The sequence below is a fragment of the Oryzias melastigma genome, linkage group LG3 (genome assembly GCF_002922805.2).
Source record: "Oryzias melastigma strain HK-1 linkage group LG3, ASM292280v2, whole genome shotgun sequence".
NCBI lineage: Eukaryota > Metazoa > Chordata > Actinopteri > Beloniformes > Adrianichthyidae > Oryzias > Oryzias melastigma.
In genome coordinates this window covers 13966921-13985285 of record NC_050514.1, presented here as the reverse complement: position 1 = coordinate 13985285, position 18365 = coordinate 13966921, and the positions used below count along the sequence as shown (strand labels likewise).

At 37.6% G+C, this 18365-nt stretch overlaps 4 protein-coding genes across 4 annotated transcripts; 2 read left to right on the top strand and 2 right to left on the bottom strand.

The window, feature by feature from the left end:
* Positions 1 to 698: 698 nt before the first annotated feature.
* Positions 699 to 4103, bottom strand: mrpl16 (mitochondrial ribosomal protein L16). The gene is made up of 5 exons (XM_024295852.2): positions 3732 to 4103; positions 2495 to 2566; positions 2025 to 2173; positions 1345 to 1638; positions 699 to 994 (listed from the first exon to the last, which is right to left on the bottom strand). Exons 1-5 carry the CDS (start codon positions 3799 to 3801, stop codon positions 803 to 805), a joined length of 777 nt encoding a protein of 258 aa, XP_024151620.1. The 5' UTR covers positions 3802 to 4103; the 3' UTR covers positions 699 to 802.
* A 458-nt stretch (positions 4104 to 4561) lies between these two features.
* Positions 4562 to 6420, bottom strand: txnl4b (thioredoxin-like 4B). The gene is made up of 3 exons (XM_024295855.2): positions 6253 to 6420; positions 6011 to 6162; positions 4562 to 4959 (listed from the first exon to the last, which is right to left on the bottom strand). The coding sequence occupies exons 1-3, from the start codon at positions 6382 to 6384 to the stop codon at positions 4794 to 4796; spliced, it is 450 nt and encodes a 149-aa protein (XP_024151623.1). The 5' UTR covers positions 6385 to 6420; the 3' UTR covers positions 4562 to 4793.
* A 32-nt stretch (positions 6421 to 6452) lies between these two features.
* trmt10c (tRNA methyltransferase 10C, mitochondrial RNase P subunit) lies at positions 6453 to 8359 on the top strand. The gene is made up of 2 exons (XM_024295851.2): positions 6453 to 6592; positions 6699 to 8359. The coding sequence occupies exon 2, from the start codon at positions 6760 to 6762 to the stop codon at positions 8266 to 8268; it is 1509 nt and encodes a 502-aa protein (XP_024151619.1). The 5' UTR covers positions 6453 to 6592; positions 6699 to 6759; the 3' UTR covers positions 8269 to 8359.
* A 917-nt stretch (positions 8360 to 9276) lies between these two features.
* Positions 9277 to 17265, top strand: ercc5 (excision repair cross-complementation group 5). The gene is made up of 15 exons (XM_024296189.2): positions 9277 to 9587; positions 9666 to 9841; positions 10502 to 10617; positions 10716 to 10817; positions 11001 to 11064; positions 11240 to 11383; positions 11450 to 11660; positions 12711 to 13499; positions 13578 to 13822; positions 14296 to 14415; positions 14838 to 15051; positions 15194 to 15338; positions 15425 to 15625; positions 15699 to 15783; positions 16499 to 17265. The coding sequence occupies exons 1-15, from the start codon at positions 9500 to 9502 to the stop codon at positions 16985 to 16987; spliced, it is 3189 nt and encodes a 1062-aa protein (XP_024151957.1). The 5' UTR covers positions 9277 to 9499; the 3' UTR covers positions 16988 to 17265.
* The last annotated feature ends 1100 nt before the right edge of the window (positions 17266 to 18365 follow it).

The following is an 18365-nucleotide window of genomic DNA, read 5'->3' as shown; positions in this document are numbered from 1 at the left end:
ATAACGTTTCTATTTCTATATATTATGTTCTATTATAAAGCAGATTGATGAAACTCTACATTGAAGAAAATTTTCAGAAAACCAAAAGTAGTAATAATAACATATATAGAAACAAAAAGGGTATATTGCCATGTAAAAAATTAAATGTAAACTCCACAGGCATATACAGCACACCTTTTGAAACAAGCAATGGAGAAAATGAAAAAAAAAAATGCATAACTGAAGATTCCAAATAGATATTGTTTATTATATTGACTGGTTTATATCCTAAATGTGCATTGAACTTTGGTTTGAATTGAAATTTTCACACTACAGTGCTCAATTCTTGATTTTTTTTTTTTGTTGTGCCACCAGGATCGAAACAATTTCATAAAGCAAACATTTCCACTGAAACTTTGCTGTGTCCGAGTGTGCATCAGTTTTAAAGGTCACGGTTATCAGATTAAAAAACCTGTTCACTCATTTGTGTGTTGACTGAAGCATAAAAATGACTGTTATCGTCACAATCAAGGAAATCTTTCATAACTGAGATTATAAAAAAGAGCATGTGTGAAAAGTTAACATCCCAAACTTACTGTATGTGAAAACTGCAAAATACAAAAGGTAATACCTATAATGTTGTGTATTCTGCACAATCAAAGTGATTTTTATTTTTAAGTATTCCAAGCAACATTTGAATGAGTAAATTCACAACATTGTTTCTTTCAATACATATATTTTTATTTAACATGTACACATATTTCAAAATGCATTTCTTGTCTGAACTATATCAAAGCACTTGGAAAACGACCCCTCTGATCTGTCACACTCTGCCCGGGTTATGAAATTTGCCTGTAAAGCGTCCATGGTTGTGCAGATCAAACGGACTCAGCACTTTTCTAATGCCTAACATGTTCCCCAGAGCGATTCGCTTGAACGTCCATGGATTTTGGTTGTTCTGCTCCATATCAGCCTGGGCCTTATGGAAAGCTTCAAGGCCCTCCCTGCTCATCACCTGAAATAATAAAAAGACAAAACATTTTAACGTACAAAAATATTGAATAATAGTTTGTTTTAGTAAGTTTTACTCTTATAAAGACTTGGATACTTTAAAGTTTTTATGCAATATTTACAGAATTCCCCTGCAAATCAGAAATATGATTATAGTAGTAGTAAATTAAGTAAGCTCCATGTATTACAAATAAGAAAAAAAATTAGCTTAAAATGTGACACTGGGAAAAAGATCATCCTCCATCTCTGCTTAATTTGGGCAATCCATACTCAAAAAGAGAAGCGATGGTGTAAATTAACATGTATTTATGTGTATTTTTGATCAAACAAGCCGCTTCAGGTCTCCGATCCTACCTTAGCGGGGAACGGGAGCTTTTTAGCCACTTCGGTGAGGACCGACTCAACCTCCCCCAGCTCCACCTTTCCTCCCAGCTCCACTATTAAACGTCCGTAGCGGACTGGTGTGACATAGTGGTCGATCGCTCCTTTGCCTCCACCCATGCGCTGGCCGAGGCCTTTTCTTGTGATAGGTTTGTACGGAGAGTTGACGCGCCAGCGAGCGAATGTTGTCCGTGCATCCATCTTGCGATTAATGGTAAGACGTATCATCTCCAAGTGACCCCAATGGAGATAGCCTCCACCCATGGCCTGAGGGGCAGACAGAAAAGTTTCTTCAAAATGTTAGACTTTTATAGATAAGATTTAATTAAAGAATTTTTAGTCCAAAACTCTCACAAGTTTATGTAAAAACTGGTGTCACATCCAGTTAGATGTCTAGTAATAGAAGAACAGTTGCATGGACAGAAAACCTCAAGCATTTTGTAAGAATGTCCTGACTATGAAATGTGTTTCATGTTTGCACATATTAGGAAACTCCTTAACCATCAGATCATTGCAGAATAAAACTATATTTAACTGCATTTAAACTACCGTTATTTTTAATGGTCCTATTTGTTAACAAAACTAAACATTAATTTAAATGTCTTTAAACAGATGTGTTTCTTTTTTTCTACATGAGTTATAAAAGCTCTCACCACAATAGCGTATTGTCCTACAGTGAAGGTGTTGGCCGCCTTCGCTGGGCCTTGAATGTCCCGTAACTTTTTCATCTCTTTCTTGGCTTTCTTTAGGTTTGGCACCTTGTTCAGAAACTTCAGCTTGGGTCTTGCAGGAAGAACCACGTCTTCAGGAATGAAAACAAATATGATTTGAGTTAAAAAAAAATCAATCACAGCATTAGGAATTTCAAAACTGTGTTAATCTTTTCACACATTTAAAATTAAATTGCTCTAAATGTGGAAAACAAAAGCTCCTGCTGATATTTCTCAAGGGGTTTTTGTTTAGTACAATCTAAGACTTATATATACACACAATCTTTAACTATTGGTGTTTTTCTCCAACTAACACGGTTTGCTTTTGTTGCTTTCATTGAAAGGTTCTATAACCTATCCATGCACCACATTAAATATGAAACATATCACAAATGACAATGAGTTATAATTACTGGTGTAATCTGGAGGGATTTCATACGTCTTCATCCCTGCAGCAAGGATTTTTAGGTGGCTGTGCAAGAAACCTGTAGAGAGAAAATAAAGAGCTGTTTAACCACATTGAGAATCAACTTTTTTATTTCTTTTAAGCTTTTTTGCTCAAACACTTGTGTTTATTGCGACTATAACACCAAAAAAGTTTGCTAAATTTAAAAAGCCACTCCAATCATCTTTTGATCCATTCTAAAAATTGTTCCCAGTGGTCTTTTAATTATGATCTTTCAATTTTAAGACAAAAAAAAAAACATTTTCTGGGACATAATTTCGGCAGAGCGGAAGGAGTTGATTAGAAATTTGAATTGTAGTTGTAGGGATTGCATGGAGATAAGCCTCCACAAATCCCATCACTCCTTTGTTTAGATGCTATCTTGCAAGCTAAAATTAGCAGCACAACAAAAATGGCGAGCAATATTGGAGCTATCCAGCTGCACAGTTCTGAGCCAAATACCAGCTTGGACGAGAAAAACAAAGACACATGGATCTATTTGTCTGCAAGTGGATGCATCCAAATGGAGAGGAGCAGGAAGACATTTCACATGATGTGTCACAAAAGGGAGCTTTTTAAAAAGGCTTTTTTTCCCATCTGATCTAGATTCATCCCAATTTGAATAAAGAAATACTTAAAATTAAGTTTTAAACTTAATTTTTTACATGTGTCCTCCATCAAGACAAAAATACTACAAGAACCCTTTTTAAAAACATGATTTTCAATGGAGATTTTTAAAAGTTTTAAAGTTTCATTCTGGTTAGAGGTTTGGTTTCAAATTTGTTTTTGATCAATCAGAAGTACTACTCTTAAACAGCCATGTTAGTTTCTGCGGTTTATTAATAAGCAGCTCAAATTTAAAGGATGTTTAAATTCAGATTAAATATAAAGGAAGCTCAACTCCTGATTGAACACTGACAAAGGTAATAACATACTTTTTAAATAAATGAATAAAAACATTGTTAAGCAAATAAAATTTACTCAGGAATGTTAAACAAAGAAGTGCTTCGACACATCTAGAACACAATTAAAGAAACATGAAACAAGATAGCATTTTAAGTAAAACTATCATTTGATCAAAATGAAACAATTTAAAACATACATTTTCTAAAGAAAAGATTGTGTTTACAAATAAATGATGTTCTTTCAGCTAAACAGGTTTCATTTCACTCAATGGAAGGCTAGCTCGAGCTAGCATAAATTACCTTTCTGGAGACAGTGAGTTCTGCAAACACCCATTAGTCCGCCTACCGCAGCCTTGACGACAGACACCATTATGAAGCTGATGAAAGGGAACAAAACCAAACCGAACGGTTACCTCATGTGCCCTGTATACAATTGAGAACAAGGATAAATGTGCGAAACACGCTTAGCAAGGTCGCTTGCAAAAATGTGTTACTCCATAACTTCCGGTAATGAAAGGAACACATCCGGTAGAAGATAAAACTTTCACAACAAGAGCACACGCAGGTTTGAGGTGATAAAAGCCCACTTCCTGGAAAGCACATACGTGCTTGTAGGCGACTTTAAGACATCACTTACCGTCCACACAAAAAAGAAAAAAGAAACATTTAATACGCTAAGCTTTTTTGAAAGCTTAAAAGTTGGTTTACTATCTGAATGTGACACATTGCCTTTATTATGTTATTTTAGTTCAAATGTGCTCTGTAACTTTGGTCTTCTGTTCCAAATTAAGTAGCTTAAGCTAAAAGCAAATAAACAAATAATGTTGCGCAAATTGAGAATCTTACAGCTCATCCTACAGATGTGTTTTTTTAAGACAGTGGCCTCCAGATTTGAAGACTTGACTATAAAAAAGTGACCTACTTGTGCTTCCTGAACGAGCTATGATGGGAGTACAACAATAGAAAGCTTAGATGAATTAAAACATGCCCATGTTTTCAATTTATGATTGGCTGTAAAGATATAGTTTATTTCAGTGTCAAAATATGACAACCATCTAACCATAAATGGATATTTTCATCAAGTAAAAAACAATCACTAAGACGTAGAAAAATAAATAAAGACGAGACACTTTTAAACATGATATTTTAATAAATACGGGTAAACAAAGCCAAAGTAAGTCACTATGCAACTCCAAGTGGTTTCCACGGGAAACAATTAAAAATAAATTGTCATTACATTGACACAATTTGTCAAATTTACAGTTTTTGAAATATTTGTTGTTTATATGAATCCATATTGTTTTCAGGAGTCAGTGATTCACAGTGCTTTACAACAATACTTAGTCTGACAAAGTTGTGCCTCTAAATCCCATGATAGAGGAGGTCGTATTTTGGGATATTTCGAGGGTCAATAGGGCTACGGACAATCATTTTTCCTCGCATGGCTCCTCTGTAGATCACCTCAATCAAATCCATAAAGTCCTGCTTGGTTTTAAAGCTGCCGACAAACTTGGTGTGATCTGGTGAGCTGAAAGACAAAACAGGTCATCAAATATCAAGCACAAAGTTAAGTCTGATCAAGCATACAGCAAAATTAACCTCAATCTGACTGATGTGTAACTTCAAAAAATGAGTTACTTGAAACTACAGAGTTCTACGTTATCAGGGCGTGTAATTGCAAAGCTATTGATTAGTCGAGGGGTCTGTAACCTGTGAGTCTGGAGCACCTTTGGCTCTTTCATCCCTCTATGGTGACACTTTCCAAAGAAGTAAGATTATATTTTGAAAACATAATAGATTGTTTAGGGTTTTGTAATTTAGTTTTAGATTTTTAAACTAAGGGGATTCATTCATAAAATACATTTTTTTTCTTTGTTTTTTTGTACTACTGCAAACAACTACCAACTATTGAGAGGGCTTCTGTGCTTTCCCACTCCTCATAAATTCAAACATGTCACATAACTGAACAAACTGGTGATAAAGAATTTAATCTCCTGTCAAGGCTGTTCATTAATAATAAAAATAGCAAAAATATGTTCAAAAGGCTAAGTTCTTAAGATATGTACAAACATTTAAATGTATAATTTTTTATGTTTTAATATTTATTTTCAAAGGTAAAAGAATAAAAAGGGTGAAGCCACAACAAAGCTATAATGATAGAAAATGCCCTAATTGGTTTGGCTTTCTTGCATTTTTAATGAGTAAATCTGCTGCACCAGGAAAAACTCATTTGTCACAGGAAGTATTTTAATTTTAAAGGAACTTTAATGTACTGCTGTCTTAAGTAAGAAACTAAATGTATTATTTAGTTACTGTGAATATTTTGACACTAAATATTATAAATACATTGCTTAACGGTCGTAGAGTGGAATTTTGCTTTTGTCCAGTAAGAAACTGGACCAAATTACTTTAGTTTAAAGGTTACACATCCCATGACTGACACGTTTTCTTGTGAATATTAAATAGAACATTACAAATTGCCTTCACAGAAGACTGTATGGTTTGCAGTGGCCTTGTAATACTCATTAAATAGTGAAATAAAAAAATGTAAATAATAAATAGCAGATATGTAGACTTACCCATAGTCAACTTTCATGTGTTGTCCATTGAAAAAGAAAACAGTGGAAGGGATGTAACTAATGTCAAAATATCTTGTGTATATCGGCGCTTTGTCAACATCAACAAGATATATGGAAGCCATGTTGCTCAAGTCGTGAGCAGTTTTCGATAACTGAAAGGAAAAAAGGCACAAAGAAAAGAGAAGATCAATAAAACGTCAACACACAAACACACGTTATTCTGAGTTTAACTTCTCGCTTACAATCTCATCCAGCTGCAAACAAACCGAGTCTTCATCCCTCCCAAACCGCAGAACAAGAACCTTTTCTGCCACCCCTTTGATAACCTCATCAATGTCCTTTTTGCAGCTTAATTTCGGCAAAAACAAACTCATTTTCAGGCTAAAACCATACAGTCTATGGCTAAAACGCTGGCTTCGCTGCGAACTGTTACCGGAAATGACATAAACGTCTTTTGTTCATCACTGAAAAGCTTCCGTTTGGAAACAAATACGACACATTACAGTGCAACACGCTGAAACAACGTGACCTTCCTCCAGATATGAACAATCTTGTTCGTTAACACATGGTGGATCGTCAAAGGTATTATTCTAGACTTATAGCTAATTTACGATACTTCTATTTTTATTTAACTAGAAAGAGAAATATCTAACTTAAAAACTTTTGTTTCGTTTTTCTTTTCATGCAGCGTGGATGTATTCCGGTTTTACCTATCAAGACAGGATAACGTGAATTGATTCATTTAAAAAATGCTTCGACATTTATTCACTAAAGGTTGTAATGGATTACGGATTAGTTGTCATTTAGTGCCACGCAGGAGGCACGTACGGAGTGTCTTGCCCCTCACCTGCGCCGGACTACAACAAATATCCATCCGCCGCTTCTGTGCGGGACACCCTGCAGAGAAAGATGCTCTCCAAACCAAAGAGGACAAATCAGGGCAAGCAGAATCAATAAATTTGAATCAATGGAAGATGGTTATGAGATCTCAAGCTAAAAAAGTTGATGAAGACTTTGAAGGGAGCAAAGATGAAGATCTGGATGAAGATGGAGATGACTGCAAGCCCAGTTCTTCTCTGGAAGCAACCCGTGAAATGGTGTCAATGTGGCGACAAGCAGGTAAACTTGTGCCTCAAGAAATGACTGAAGATGAGGTTCAAACGTTGTCTGAGCTCACTACCAAGTCCTCCAGAAAGAAGTATCTAAAGTATCTGGCTATCAGGGAGGGCCACAGACTGTCCCGCAAGGAGAAACAGGTGCAGAGGAGAGCAGAAAGAGAAGCTGCAGTGAAAGAGAAAGAAAACAGTGCAGATGATGGATCTGATCAGGAGGGGAGCAAAATCCAAAACTCACTTTTCCTTAAGTTTTGGGGACATTCTTTTGACAGAGTGTATGCTTGGAGAATTGCTCAGGCCATGCTGTTCGACCAACCACTCGTGTTTGACTTCAGCTACGAGTCCAACATGTCTCGGCGAGAGGTAGAAAACACGGTGTCCCAGATGCTGGAGGTGGAAGGGTGGAACCGGCGTGCCATCAACCCCTTTCACCTCCATTTCTGCAACCTGCAGCCAGACGGGTCTTACCACCGGGAGTTGGTCAAACGGTACACTCCAGAAGTTTGGGATCGCTTGCTCGTCACCAGCACTGAGCGCCACTATATTGATCTGTTCCCCAGAGAACAGCTGGTCTATCTCACTGCAGACTCGCCCAACGTTCTGCACTCCTTTGACCACTCCAAGATCTACATCATCGGAGCCTTGGTGGACCGGTCAATCCAGCCAGGGCTGTCCCTGGCTAACGCCAAGCGCCTAAAGCTGGCCACGGCACGCTTACCTCTGGATGAGTTTCTTCACTGGGAAAGTGGAGCCAAAAATTTGACTCTGGATCAGATGATCCGTATCATGCTCTCTATCAAGGTCACTGGGAAATGGGAGGAAGCGTTAACGTTTGTGCCTGGGAGGAAGCACGATGGTTTCTACCAACACCAGACAAAACCTTTGAGTACAAATAAGACAACCAGAGGTTTCACAAATCAGAGACAGAGAGAGCATGCTGACAGGCCACTAAAGTTTAAAAAGAGACAGGAGGAAAGGACATTTACGACCCCCAACCTGTCCAAATGGGAGCTCAGTGGAGACAGAACGATTGGTGCTAAAGAAAAATCTTCGTCTGGTACTAGAATACGGACATCACTGAAAAGTAACATGGAAAACAGAAAAGGTGCAGATAGAAGCAAGACGGGGTGGCAAGATGACTGATGTAAACAAATGTTGGTCAACGAAAAATGTATTTGTGTCTGTTTTTATAAAATGTTAAATTTAGGCAAATAAAAGGTTGGAATTTGGTGTTTTTGATTTGTGATGCTGAGTTACTCACAACAACAGGCTTCATTTACAAAATAAAATCTACCAACAGCTTAGTTTATGCAAAGTGTGCATTTATATTTAGTGAAATATGTTTTGTGTCAATGATATGAGACATAAAAAAACATCTTACAGTTTTATGAAAATTAGACCTGAGGATAACTTTTCAAAAGATGTGTCACGTTCAGGAAATCAAAAACAAAAGAAAATCAACAATTAAATCATCCTAAACATAAAAGTATAGTATTAATTGAAAGTGAAAACAATTGTTTTAATTAAATGGTACATCCATATAAAATCACATGTATCTTAAACATAAAAAAATGACCCATAATAAGATCTTTTTAGGCTTGAAAAAAGTCTAAAACAATAATTTTGTCGATCCAAAAACTAAATTCCAATGTGGTGCATCTCTTAAAAAATAGAACAGGTTTAGTTTTAACAAATTTAAATTATTGCTATATGAAGAATTTTTTGGCTTAATCTTAAGCCAAAAAAGAGTAAAATTTAAATATTAAGTGAAGCCAAAAACTCCATAAACATAAAATCATACGTTCACCTCAATATAAATCAATAAATAAAAACAAGACATCATAATAAGAGTTTACAGTTTAAGAAACAAAGTCCTGTCCCCAAGATTTTTGTCAACACTTCCGTTTCCATAAATAGAATTAAAAACTCCACAACATTGGTTGTCTACCAAAAGTTTGCTGGAAAAAATAATGAGGAATTAGAACAGTGTTCTGTTCCATGCATAATGTAGGAACAAAATGTTTAAAATATATTGTTAGACAGTTTGTTGAATCCATATGTGGAATGGTCTTCTATATATTTATTTTCATGTCTATATGGCTTAAACCTGCTCCTGTTTCCTTCTTTTTTTTTGCTCAAGGGAAAACTTGTGTTACATCTAAATACGACCGACATCAATCATGCGGAACTTTAGTTTAAAGTCAGCGTTTTCTCCACGGAGGTAAAAGTGAACGTAAAACAAAGAAAAGTTCGCTCCTTTTTGGCTCCTGCCTTTATTCCAGCGATTTCGTTTCAATTTCTCTCACAAAACACCAATATAAATGCATAAAACGTGTGTTTTTAAATATTTTTAATTTAAAACTCTTTCGTCGCCATGGGAGTTCACGGACTGTGGAGGCTGCTGGAGAGCACAGGAAAACCGATCAACCCCGAGACTTTGGAGGGGAAGATACTTGCTGTTGGTATCCTGTCTGTGATGTCGTTTGCTTTGGGTTAGTCACTGATTGAGTTCCTGTAGATACCTTAACCTTCCCTCCCAGACATCAGCATATGGCTGAACCAGGCAGTGAAGGGGGTGCGGGACCGTGAAGGCAACAGCGTCCAGAACGCCCACCTCCTCACCCTGTTCCACCGCATCTGCAAGCTGTTGTTCTTCCGCATCAGACCCGTCTTTGTGTTTGATGGAGACGCGCCTCTGTTGAAGAAGCAGACTCTGGTAAGTGGATTTAAAGACCCACTCTGATGAAGATTGTATTTTTATTTTTTAACATGTTTTTGTTGATTTTTTTATAGTGGATAACTTGATAAATAAGCTTAATATTGAGTAATTTGAGTATTTCTTTATTCATATGGTTGTGAATTAGGAGCAGACAAAAAACACTATTGGAAAAGCTTGTAGGCGTGACATAGATAATACAATCGGCAGGCTACAAGCTCCCCGCTCTGCTCCATTCTGCTGTTTCCACCTGGAGACAAATAGATCAATCTACATCTTTGTTTTCCTCGTCCTGGGTGACATCTGGCTCAAAACTATGGCTGGATAGCTCTGATATTGCTGGCCATTTTTGTTGCTCTGGTAATGTTAGGTTGGGGTTGTGAGGGGCTGTAAGTTGGAGAGAGTGTAAACACATGGATGATGGGAAGTAGGTGCAGGCCTACCATCTTGTCAACTGTCCTGCCTTATCTCAGAGTTGAAATTCTAACTAACTGCTGCAGAAAGTACGTCCTAACATAGGCGACACAGGTTTTTCATTAATCATAATTAAAAGACCACTGGGAACACGTCTTTGATTAGACTTATGTGATTATTAGATTATGTGAGTGGGTCTTTAAGGAGTCATTTTTTTTTTTTTTTTGTATGTTTCAATCCTTGCAGGCCCAAAGGCGGCAGAGAAAGGAGGAGTTGACCCGTGAGTCAAAACAGACCAACGAGAAACTTCTTAAGACCTTCCTGAAGAGACAGGCCTTAAAAGCTGCTCTGGGAGATCACAGGTGAAAAAACGAAAGGGGGCAGTTTGTTGTCAAAAGAAATGCATATATTGAGATCTTGTATTTTCTCATTGCTTTGATTTATTTTTTCTCTATTTCAGTAAAGATCCTCTTCCAAGCAACTCGAGTGTGAGGCGAGATGAGGTGGATGATCTGTATGTTTTACCAGCTATTCCACCAGCGGAGGATGTGGAAAGAAGCAGGTCAGGACTCCAGCAAGATTACAAAAAAAATATATATATATGTGTATATATATTTTTTTTTAAAGGAGCATACATTCCAAGCAAACAATGAATTCAAACTATTTTTTATCAAAGTGTATGTTATTATTATTATCTTAATTTTAGTAATTTTTATATTGATAATGTATACATACTTTTGCATAGGTCATCTTCTCCCAGTTCAGAAGAGGAGAGTCAGGAAGTGGCAGACAGTTTTCATGTTTACCAGGTAAAATATTCATGAGCAAAAGAAGAAAATAATGATAAATGATCTTCTATATCTTAAATATTTTCTATTAAATATTTTTTTTTCAGATGAAGGATGTGTTCCAGCCTTTCTCACTAAACATTCTAATGCTGTTTAAAAGACAGATATGATCATTTAAAACCTCTTTTTGTTTTAGGAGGAACTGTATGAAGACCCAAACTCGGTGGATATCAACTCTGAGGAGTTTGCCAGTCTGCCTGCTGAGATGAGACACGAGATGCTCAAAGAAATGAGGGAGTTTTCCAAGAGACGACGCACCATGTTCCACAAACCCCCAGAGGTATGTTTTGATTGTTTGACTATTTAAAAAAAAAAGATATCTTAGCACCTTTTTATCTTCTCTCAGCGCTCGGGAGACTTCTCGCAGTACCAGCTGGCCGGCCTGCTGCAGAGGAACCGGCTGAACCTGCGTCTGGAGGGCGTAGAGAAAGAGATGAACCAGCACAGCGCTGGAAGTGCTCCACAGCTCTGTCAGCAGGACGGAGGTCTCCTCAGTCACAGCGTGGAGGCCAACCGACTGGTTTCTGAGGACCACTCGCACTACATTCTTATTAAAGGTGAGGCGAAAAGGTTGTACTTAAAAAAACTCCACTAAATTAATTCAATCGATTTATACTTAATTAAAAAGAATCAATTTGTTGTCGTTTTTTTCAGGCACAAAAACTGCTTTTCTGTTGTTTTCAATTTTAAATGAAAAAGTTAAACTCTCGTTCCATTTAATTTTGATTTTGAAATAAAAAAATACAACAATGAATGAGATTAACCCAAGTCTCAATTAATCAACTTTTTTTATAGAGTAAAGCGATTTTCATCTAATTATCCATAACACAAATAGTTTTGTTGGACAAAAAATCAAACAGGGCTTATAAATAAGACAAATTATAGAAAGAATTAGAATTATATAAGATATTATACTTAAATATTGCATGTTTTGTCAGAGATACTCAGCTCTATTCTCTTACTGTATACAAATTAAGTAATTTTCTTTGAATTTTGGGTATTTGTTTGACGCTAATGGAAGGACACCAAATTCTGGAATAGATTTTTTTCTCGACAGAAAAACTTTATTTTTATTTATTTAATAAATGAAGCTCAATTAAAAACTATTTTTAACTCAGAAGCTTGAAGAGAGACTCTAATTTGTCAGGTTTGTTCCTATTGGAGTAAGTTGCTGTTTGTGTCACCATATAATGTAATGTTTTTTGGTTTAACATGGCTGAAGCCTCATCTATTTAACTTTTAAAGGTTGTGTTGGGATTGGGTTTTAAAACATGTCGGATCAAAATAAAATTATTTATTTATTTTTTTTTAATTAATTGAATGAATTGATTTCATTTTGAAAAAAAATAGGCTTTTAACTTTTGGGATGTAGACATTAATACAATTTTATAAAGTTCGGTTTTGTTTAGTTAGAATCTCTAGTTTTATTTTTTTTTAAAAAACGTTGTTTTATAAGCAAGTATTGGGGTTTTTGGTTGGAAAATTGAAAAATGAATCATCTACACTGAATTCTAAATCAAATCCAGCTTTAAACTTGTGAGTAAAAGCAAACGGAGTCAGTGTTTTGGAAGATCCTCCGCACTAATGACATCTTACTTCATCTACAGGCTCCAAAAACAAGAACGCCTCAGAGAACAAACCTGCAGCTGCAGCCTGGTCGGGTCTGTCTGTGTCAGGCGTCAGGAAACCAGCAGACAGACCCGAGCCTCTCTGGAGACCCGTCTTAGAGGACGAAGATGAAGTGCGAGCCACCTGCTCTGGAGACGCCAAACCCCCTCAGCAGCTTCAGAGAGAGGCAACCCCACCTTCTCCTCGGACGCTCAAGGCGATCCAGGCAGCTATGAACGACAGCTCAGATGAAGACGAGGTCCAGCAGAAGGACAGAAGTGTGTCTCCACGCACCATGAGGGCAATCCAGCAAGCTTTAACCGAGAAGAAAGAAGACGCGCTAAACGAGAGTCTTCATCATCCTGTGCCCCCGGTGGAGATCAGCAGCTCGGATGAGGAGACTCGAGCTACCAGTGAAACCTCGGAGTATAACAGGAACACAGCAGGTCTAAGTCCTCACATAGAAGACAGTTCATACAGCAGCAGCTCAGAGGAGGAGTTGGAGGAGGTGATTGGACAGAGAAACAAAGCGCTTCGGTTTGCGGCGCTCCATCTGCCTCACGAAACAGAGGCAGAGTCTAAAGAGGAGGATGGAAAACGACCAGAGAAAGACCTGGAACACAGGGAACAGGACATCGCTTTGGAGTCCATCAAACACAGATCAGCGGTGAATCATTATCAGCAGCCAGACGATAAAGATCGTTCTGAGGACAAAACCTCAGAGCTACCAGAGGAGACGAACAAAGACGACATGAAGCCAGAAAGCAGTGCAGAAAGTGACTCTGAGGGTACGATAAATGCAGTCGATAACCTCCGTCTACCTTTTTAGCACTTGTTCTAAATATAGTTTGTGGGTTTTTCTTCAGAGAGTTTCATCGAGGTGCCAGAAAAGCTTAAAGTGGAGGAGGCAGTTGTGAAAACAGACGACATCCGTGCTGATCTAACGAAGAAGGAAGAAGAAGCAGAGGCGGGTTTGATGGAGAGTCCTGACCGTCCAGCTGCTGCTGTGGATGCTGAGGAAGATGAGGATGAAGTGGGAGAACCGAAGGAGGAAGCAGACACAGAGGCTGCACCAGCACAGCCTGTGAATGAATGGGAACAGCTTGATATGGTTTGTCCTCTAACAGCAAAACTACACAACTTTTTTTTCTCATGTGATTAAAACCAACATTTCTGAGGTTTCAGAATAAAATAAATGATCATTACATTTTTATTTTGCTGTGACACTCTAGATTTTGGCTTTGTGTTAGCTTAGAAAATTAACTATTAGGCAAAAAAATAATAATTTTTAAATTATGAATTGTTCAGACATTTTCCTTTTTTCAATATGTTCAAAAATTCACATCTTAGTAGAAAATAGTGGAAGTTATAGTAGAAAAAAACGTTTTTTTTCTAATATTTCACATAAAAATATTACAATTAATACAGTATAATTAATAAACAATGCTTTAACTGTTTTTCAGGTTCAGATGATTATTACATTGCAGTGGTTTAGCTTTTTATTTTGAAATTGCAATTTTCCCTCATTGCATTTCACTGTACTTGCAGGGACTTGATGTGTGGATGTTATTGTTTTTTCTGCAGGATGACCTTGAGGCTCTGGAAACCTCCCTGCAGGCGGAGCAGAACAACCTGAAAGAGCAGAAACAGCAGCAGGAGCGGATGGCCAACACTGTGACGGGCCAGATGTACCTGGAAAGCCAGGTAAAAACAAAAAACACATGGAAATTGCATCTTCACATGTGAATGTTCTAAGAGTTCTTTTGAAGTCTCACACTGATCATCTTTGGGTCTATTTTAAAAGTGTTCCCAGTGGTATTTTGATTATGATTATGATGTTTTTAGGCAAAATAAGAAGACTTGTTTTTTAGGATGTAGTTTCTGCAGAGCGGCAGGAGTTCATTAGAAATTCACCTCTAAGTTGTGGTTGGGACCGTTTAAGAAGAAACCACTAAAATATAATCTTCATCAATGTTTTTAAAGAACTTAAAGTAACATCTCTTTAAAAATATTATCCTCAGAAATTGATGGCAAATAATTGATTGTAGTTTATTTCATAAAGTCATTTAAAAGCGGATCTTTGCTGCATCTTCATCGTTGGGTCATGGTTTTGTGTTTGAAAACAGGAGCTACTACGACTGTTCGGCGTTCCGTTCCTGGTGGCTCCGATGGAGGCCGAGGCTCAGTGTGCGGCGCTGGACCGCGCCGACCAAACGCACGGCACCATCACCGACGACTCGGACGTGTGGCTGTTCGGAGGACGGCACGTTTACAAGAACTTCTTCAGCCAGAACAAATACGTTGAACACTACCAGTACAGCGACCTGCAGAACCAGCTGGGTCAGTGTGACGCCGTTGGTTAACTCAAATACACCATTTACCAATATGTCCTGATGATTTGGGCGTTTTATTGTTGAAATGTCATATGGTCATCTGTGTCAGATTTTTTTAAGTAACTTTCTGAAATAATCTCCTTTGTTAGGTCTGGACAGAGCTAAATTAATAAACTTGGCGTACCTCCTCGGGAGCGACTACACCGAGGGAGTGCCAGGAGTCGGCTACGTGACCGGAATGGAGATCCTGAACGAGTTTCCTGGACCAGGTTTGGAGCCTCTCCTACAGTTTAGGTGTGTATTTTTGTTGTATGGTTTTCTTGATAATAATGAAGATTAAAAAAATTGTTTTTATACAAATTTTTTAAACTTCTTTGCAGTCAGTGGTGGTCACAAGCTCAGGAGAAGAAGCGTCTCACGGGTGACCCCAAAGACACGAAGGTGAAGAAGAAGCTGAGGGCCTTGAAGCTCCAGTCCGGTTTTCCGAACCCCACCGTCGCTCAGGCGTATTTAGAACCCGCCGTTGATCCGTCCAGCACCTCCTTCAGTTGGGGGCGCCCCCAACTGGATGTGATCAAAGAATATCCTTCCAGTGTTTGGAGGAAGAATTTACTTGTCTGTGAGGTTGTGAGGTTTTCTTAACCTGAACTTTAAATTCTGCTTGAGCCGTTTTGGTTGGAGCAGCAGAAAGACGGAGGAGGTCCTTCAGCCTGTCATCAAGCAGCTCAACAGCCAGCAGGTATATGGAATAATCCTTCAGATACTGAAGAAATACAAATATTTAACAAGGTCATTTGACTTTAAAAGATGGATGAATTAATCTTGTTTTTTAAATCTTTTTAACCTAATAAACATGTGGCTAAAACTTAAATTACAGAAGTATTTGCTAATGATTTATTTATTTTTTTGTTTTTTGAATGATGTGTAAATCATTTTTTACTTTTTTGTCATTTAAATATATTTGTTAATTATATCATTTTTATTCCATAGGATTTATGGAAATGGATTTTGTGTTACAGGTGCATTTGGTTTATCGATTATATCTAGTAGATACTTTTAAAGATATATTTTGAATTTAAAAACACTTGATTTAGATCTTTTTTTACACTGGAAATGGGAGAAATTGGGGAAACAGTTTTGAAAATAAGTTTTTTTTCAAATGAAAAAGAAAATATTTGTCAAGAATAATCCTGTAGTTATAGTAGCTGTATCTTAAATACATTTATGAGTTAAATATTTGCTGTTTAGCAGCTTTAAATGCACAAAAACAACAACAAATTGTGTGAACAGTATTGATTTTTAGCAAGTTTACAATAAAGAGTTTGCATAAAGCTATGAGTTTAGTGGAATTCAAGTTTTTTTTACAGTTCAATGAATGGTTTGAAAACATTTGGCTATTTTTTTATCCCTGAAAGTTTTCCGCCCCTTAAACATGCTCTGTTCTGTTCTTCCAGACCCAGCTGCGGATAGACTCATTCTTCCGCATGGAGCAGCAGGAAAAGCAGGTGATCCAAAGTCAGCGGCTCCGCCGAGCAGTTACCTGCCTGAAAAGAAAAGAGCGAGAAGGGGAAGACAGTAAAGACAGCGAGGAGGAAGAACAATCCCCTACCAAATCTAGAAAACCAGATCAGAACAGACCAGACGGGCAGAGGAGCACGACGACAGCAGCTGGAGGTTTCCTCGGATCTGAGTTGGTGCTGGAACCTCTTCTCCCCTCCGTCTGCAGCCCCGCCCCTCAGTCCTCAGTGGTAAGGAATCCTCCTCCATCAGGAAAGACTCCATGTGCAGAGCTTCAGAGCAGCAGCTCCGGCGAGGACAGTGACATAGGTGGGGAAATGGTCACAGCCAGATCCGTGTTTGAAGGCAACAAACGCGGCCGTGGAGCGAAAGGGCCGAGAGGAAGAGGAGGATCCAGAGGAAGAGGAAGAGGGAAGAAGCTGTGAACACCTGAGGTCTAACTTGAAGAATTAAAGATCAAAGTCACAAACAAAATATTTGATATGTAGATCAGGAAGGAACCTCTTCTGAAGTGAAGTCTATGAATTTTGTAAACTGATTCAAATACCTCATTCCTGTTTGGAGTTTTTTAACAAGGACATTATTTGTCATTAAATATTGAGTGTCTACCATGTTTTGGTCCTTTTTACTTCTGCTCAGAGCATTGAAACCCACTGATCACTTTTATTTTTGCAGTTCTATTAAAGCTCAGAACTGATTGAAATGTGCTGATTGTTTCACATCGAGTTCAGTCCTACAAGGAAGTAGCATATTTAGCAGTGGCGGCCGTAGCAGATTGGGGGCCCAGGGCTAACAAAAAGGTGGGGCCCTCCTCAGTGGTTGTACTAATCATTACTTTTTTAAAATCCTTGCCCATGCTGTGTGTATTTTCTCTTTAATTTGTCAGATTTTACTAAAGAAGGCAAAAGACAAAAAAACTTGAATGATGAAACAAAACACTATTGTATGGAATTACATAAACAAAAAAAATGTAGTTTTTAATTTTCTAAAAAAGACAAATTTCTGCCCCTTCTTTTTCCTTTCCTCTCATTTTCTCTCTTCTCATTCTTGATTTTCTTTATCTTTTTCAGTTCTATTCACTTTTCTTTCTATTTCTTTTTCTCTTCCTGTTTTGTTGTTATTTTTTTCTGCACTTATTTTTAAGGTGTTGCAATATATTTTTTGCTTTCTTTTTTTCCCAGCCGGTTGATTACCACTTTTTTATTTTCAAACTCTTGGAAGCAAAGAGGTATATTGTTAGAGACATTACACTAGTTGTCATTGATACGTAGAGCAATATTGGACATGTCAATAAACAATGAGATACGGCTCAGGAGATGCAGTCCAATGACCATTTGCTCCTATTTTAAAGGAAAAAAACTGATGATCACAAAAAAAGACCCAGGCCGCAGTATTCATGTTTATGTACAAAGTGCAACAAATTAACGACGTTTCAAACTTTTCTGTAAATAAATGTGTCATTATAATCAATGCATTTCATTATTTCTGTAACAAATTTGACATAATTGTGTGTTTTGTCCTGTATTTTTCATAATCTATGCTTGAAATAAACCAATCAGTCAATCAATTTTATAGGAAACACAGCGTATGCCTGATGCATAGTTGTGTTTTCTACACTAAGATTTACACAAGGTGTTAGACTCCTCAGTCGGTGTTTATGTATGGGTCGGTGAGTAGCCGACATCACTGCAGGCCTTATGTGACAGTTATATATGAGCCAGACACCGGACGGGGATTTGGCACTGGGTTCTTTCCTCTTCGCTCGCTCCTATTGAGGAAATCCTTTTCCTGCACATAGTAACA

What these genes read in the sequence shown, in the direction of transcription:
- mrpl16 (XM_024295852.2), bottom strand. Translation starts at nt 3,801, where the DNA reads ATGGTGTCTGTCGTCAAGGCTGCGGTAGGCGGACTAATGGGTGTTTGC. An exon ending in TAGGACAATACGCTATTGTG is followed by an intron (nt 1,639 to 2,024) that starts GTGAGAGCTTTT and finishes TCTGCCCCTCAG; the next exon opens with GCCATGGGTGGAGGCTATCT. An exon ending in AGCTCCCGTTCCCCGCTAAG is followed by an intron (nt 995 to 1,344) that starts GTAGGATCGGAG and finishes TTATTATTTCAG; the next exon opens with GTGATGAGCAGGGAGGGCCT.
- txnl4b (XM_024295855.2), bottom strand. Translation starts at nt 6,384, where the DNA reads ATGAGTTTGTTTTTGCCGAAATTAAGCTGCAAAAAGGACATTGATGAG. An exon ending in GTTTGCAGCTGGATGAGATT is followed by an intron (nt 6,163 to 6,252) that starts GTAAGCGAGAAG and finishes TTTTCCTTTCAG; the next exon opens with TTATCGAAAACTGCTCACGA. An exon ending in CACATGAAAGTTGACTATGG is followed by an intron (nt 4,960 to 6,010) that starts GTAAGTCTACAT and finishes TTTGTCTTTCAG; the next exon opens with CTCACCAGATCACACCAAGT.
- trmt10c (XM_024295851.2), top strand. Translation starts at nt 6,760, where the DNA reads ATGCTTCGACATTTATTCACTAAAGGTTGTAATGGATTACGGATTAGT.
- ercc5 (XM_024296189.2), top strand. Translation starts at nt 9,500, where the DNA reads ATGGGAGTTCACGGACTGTGGAGGCTGCTGGAGAGCACAGGAAAACCG. An exon ending in TGCAGAAAGTGACTCTGAGG is followed by an intron (nt 13,500 to 13,577) that starts GTACGATAAATG and finishes GTTTTTCTTCAG; the next exon opens with AGAGTTTCATCGAGGTGCCA. An exon ending in CGACCTGCAGAACCAGCTGG is followed by an intron (nt 15,052 to 15,193) that starts GTCAGTGTGACG and finishes CTCCTTTGTTAG; the next exon opens with GTCTGGACAGAGCTAAATTA.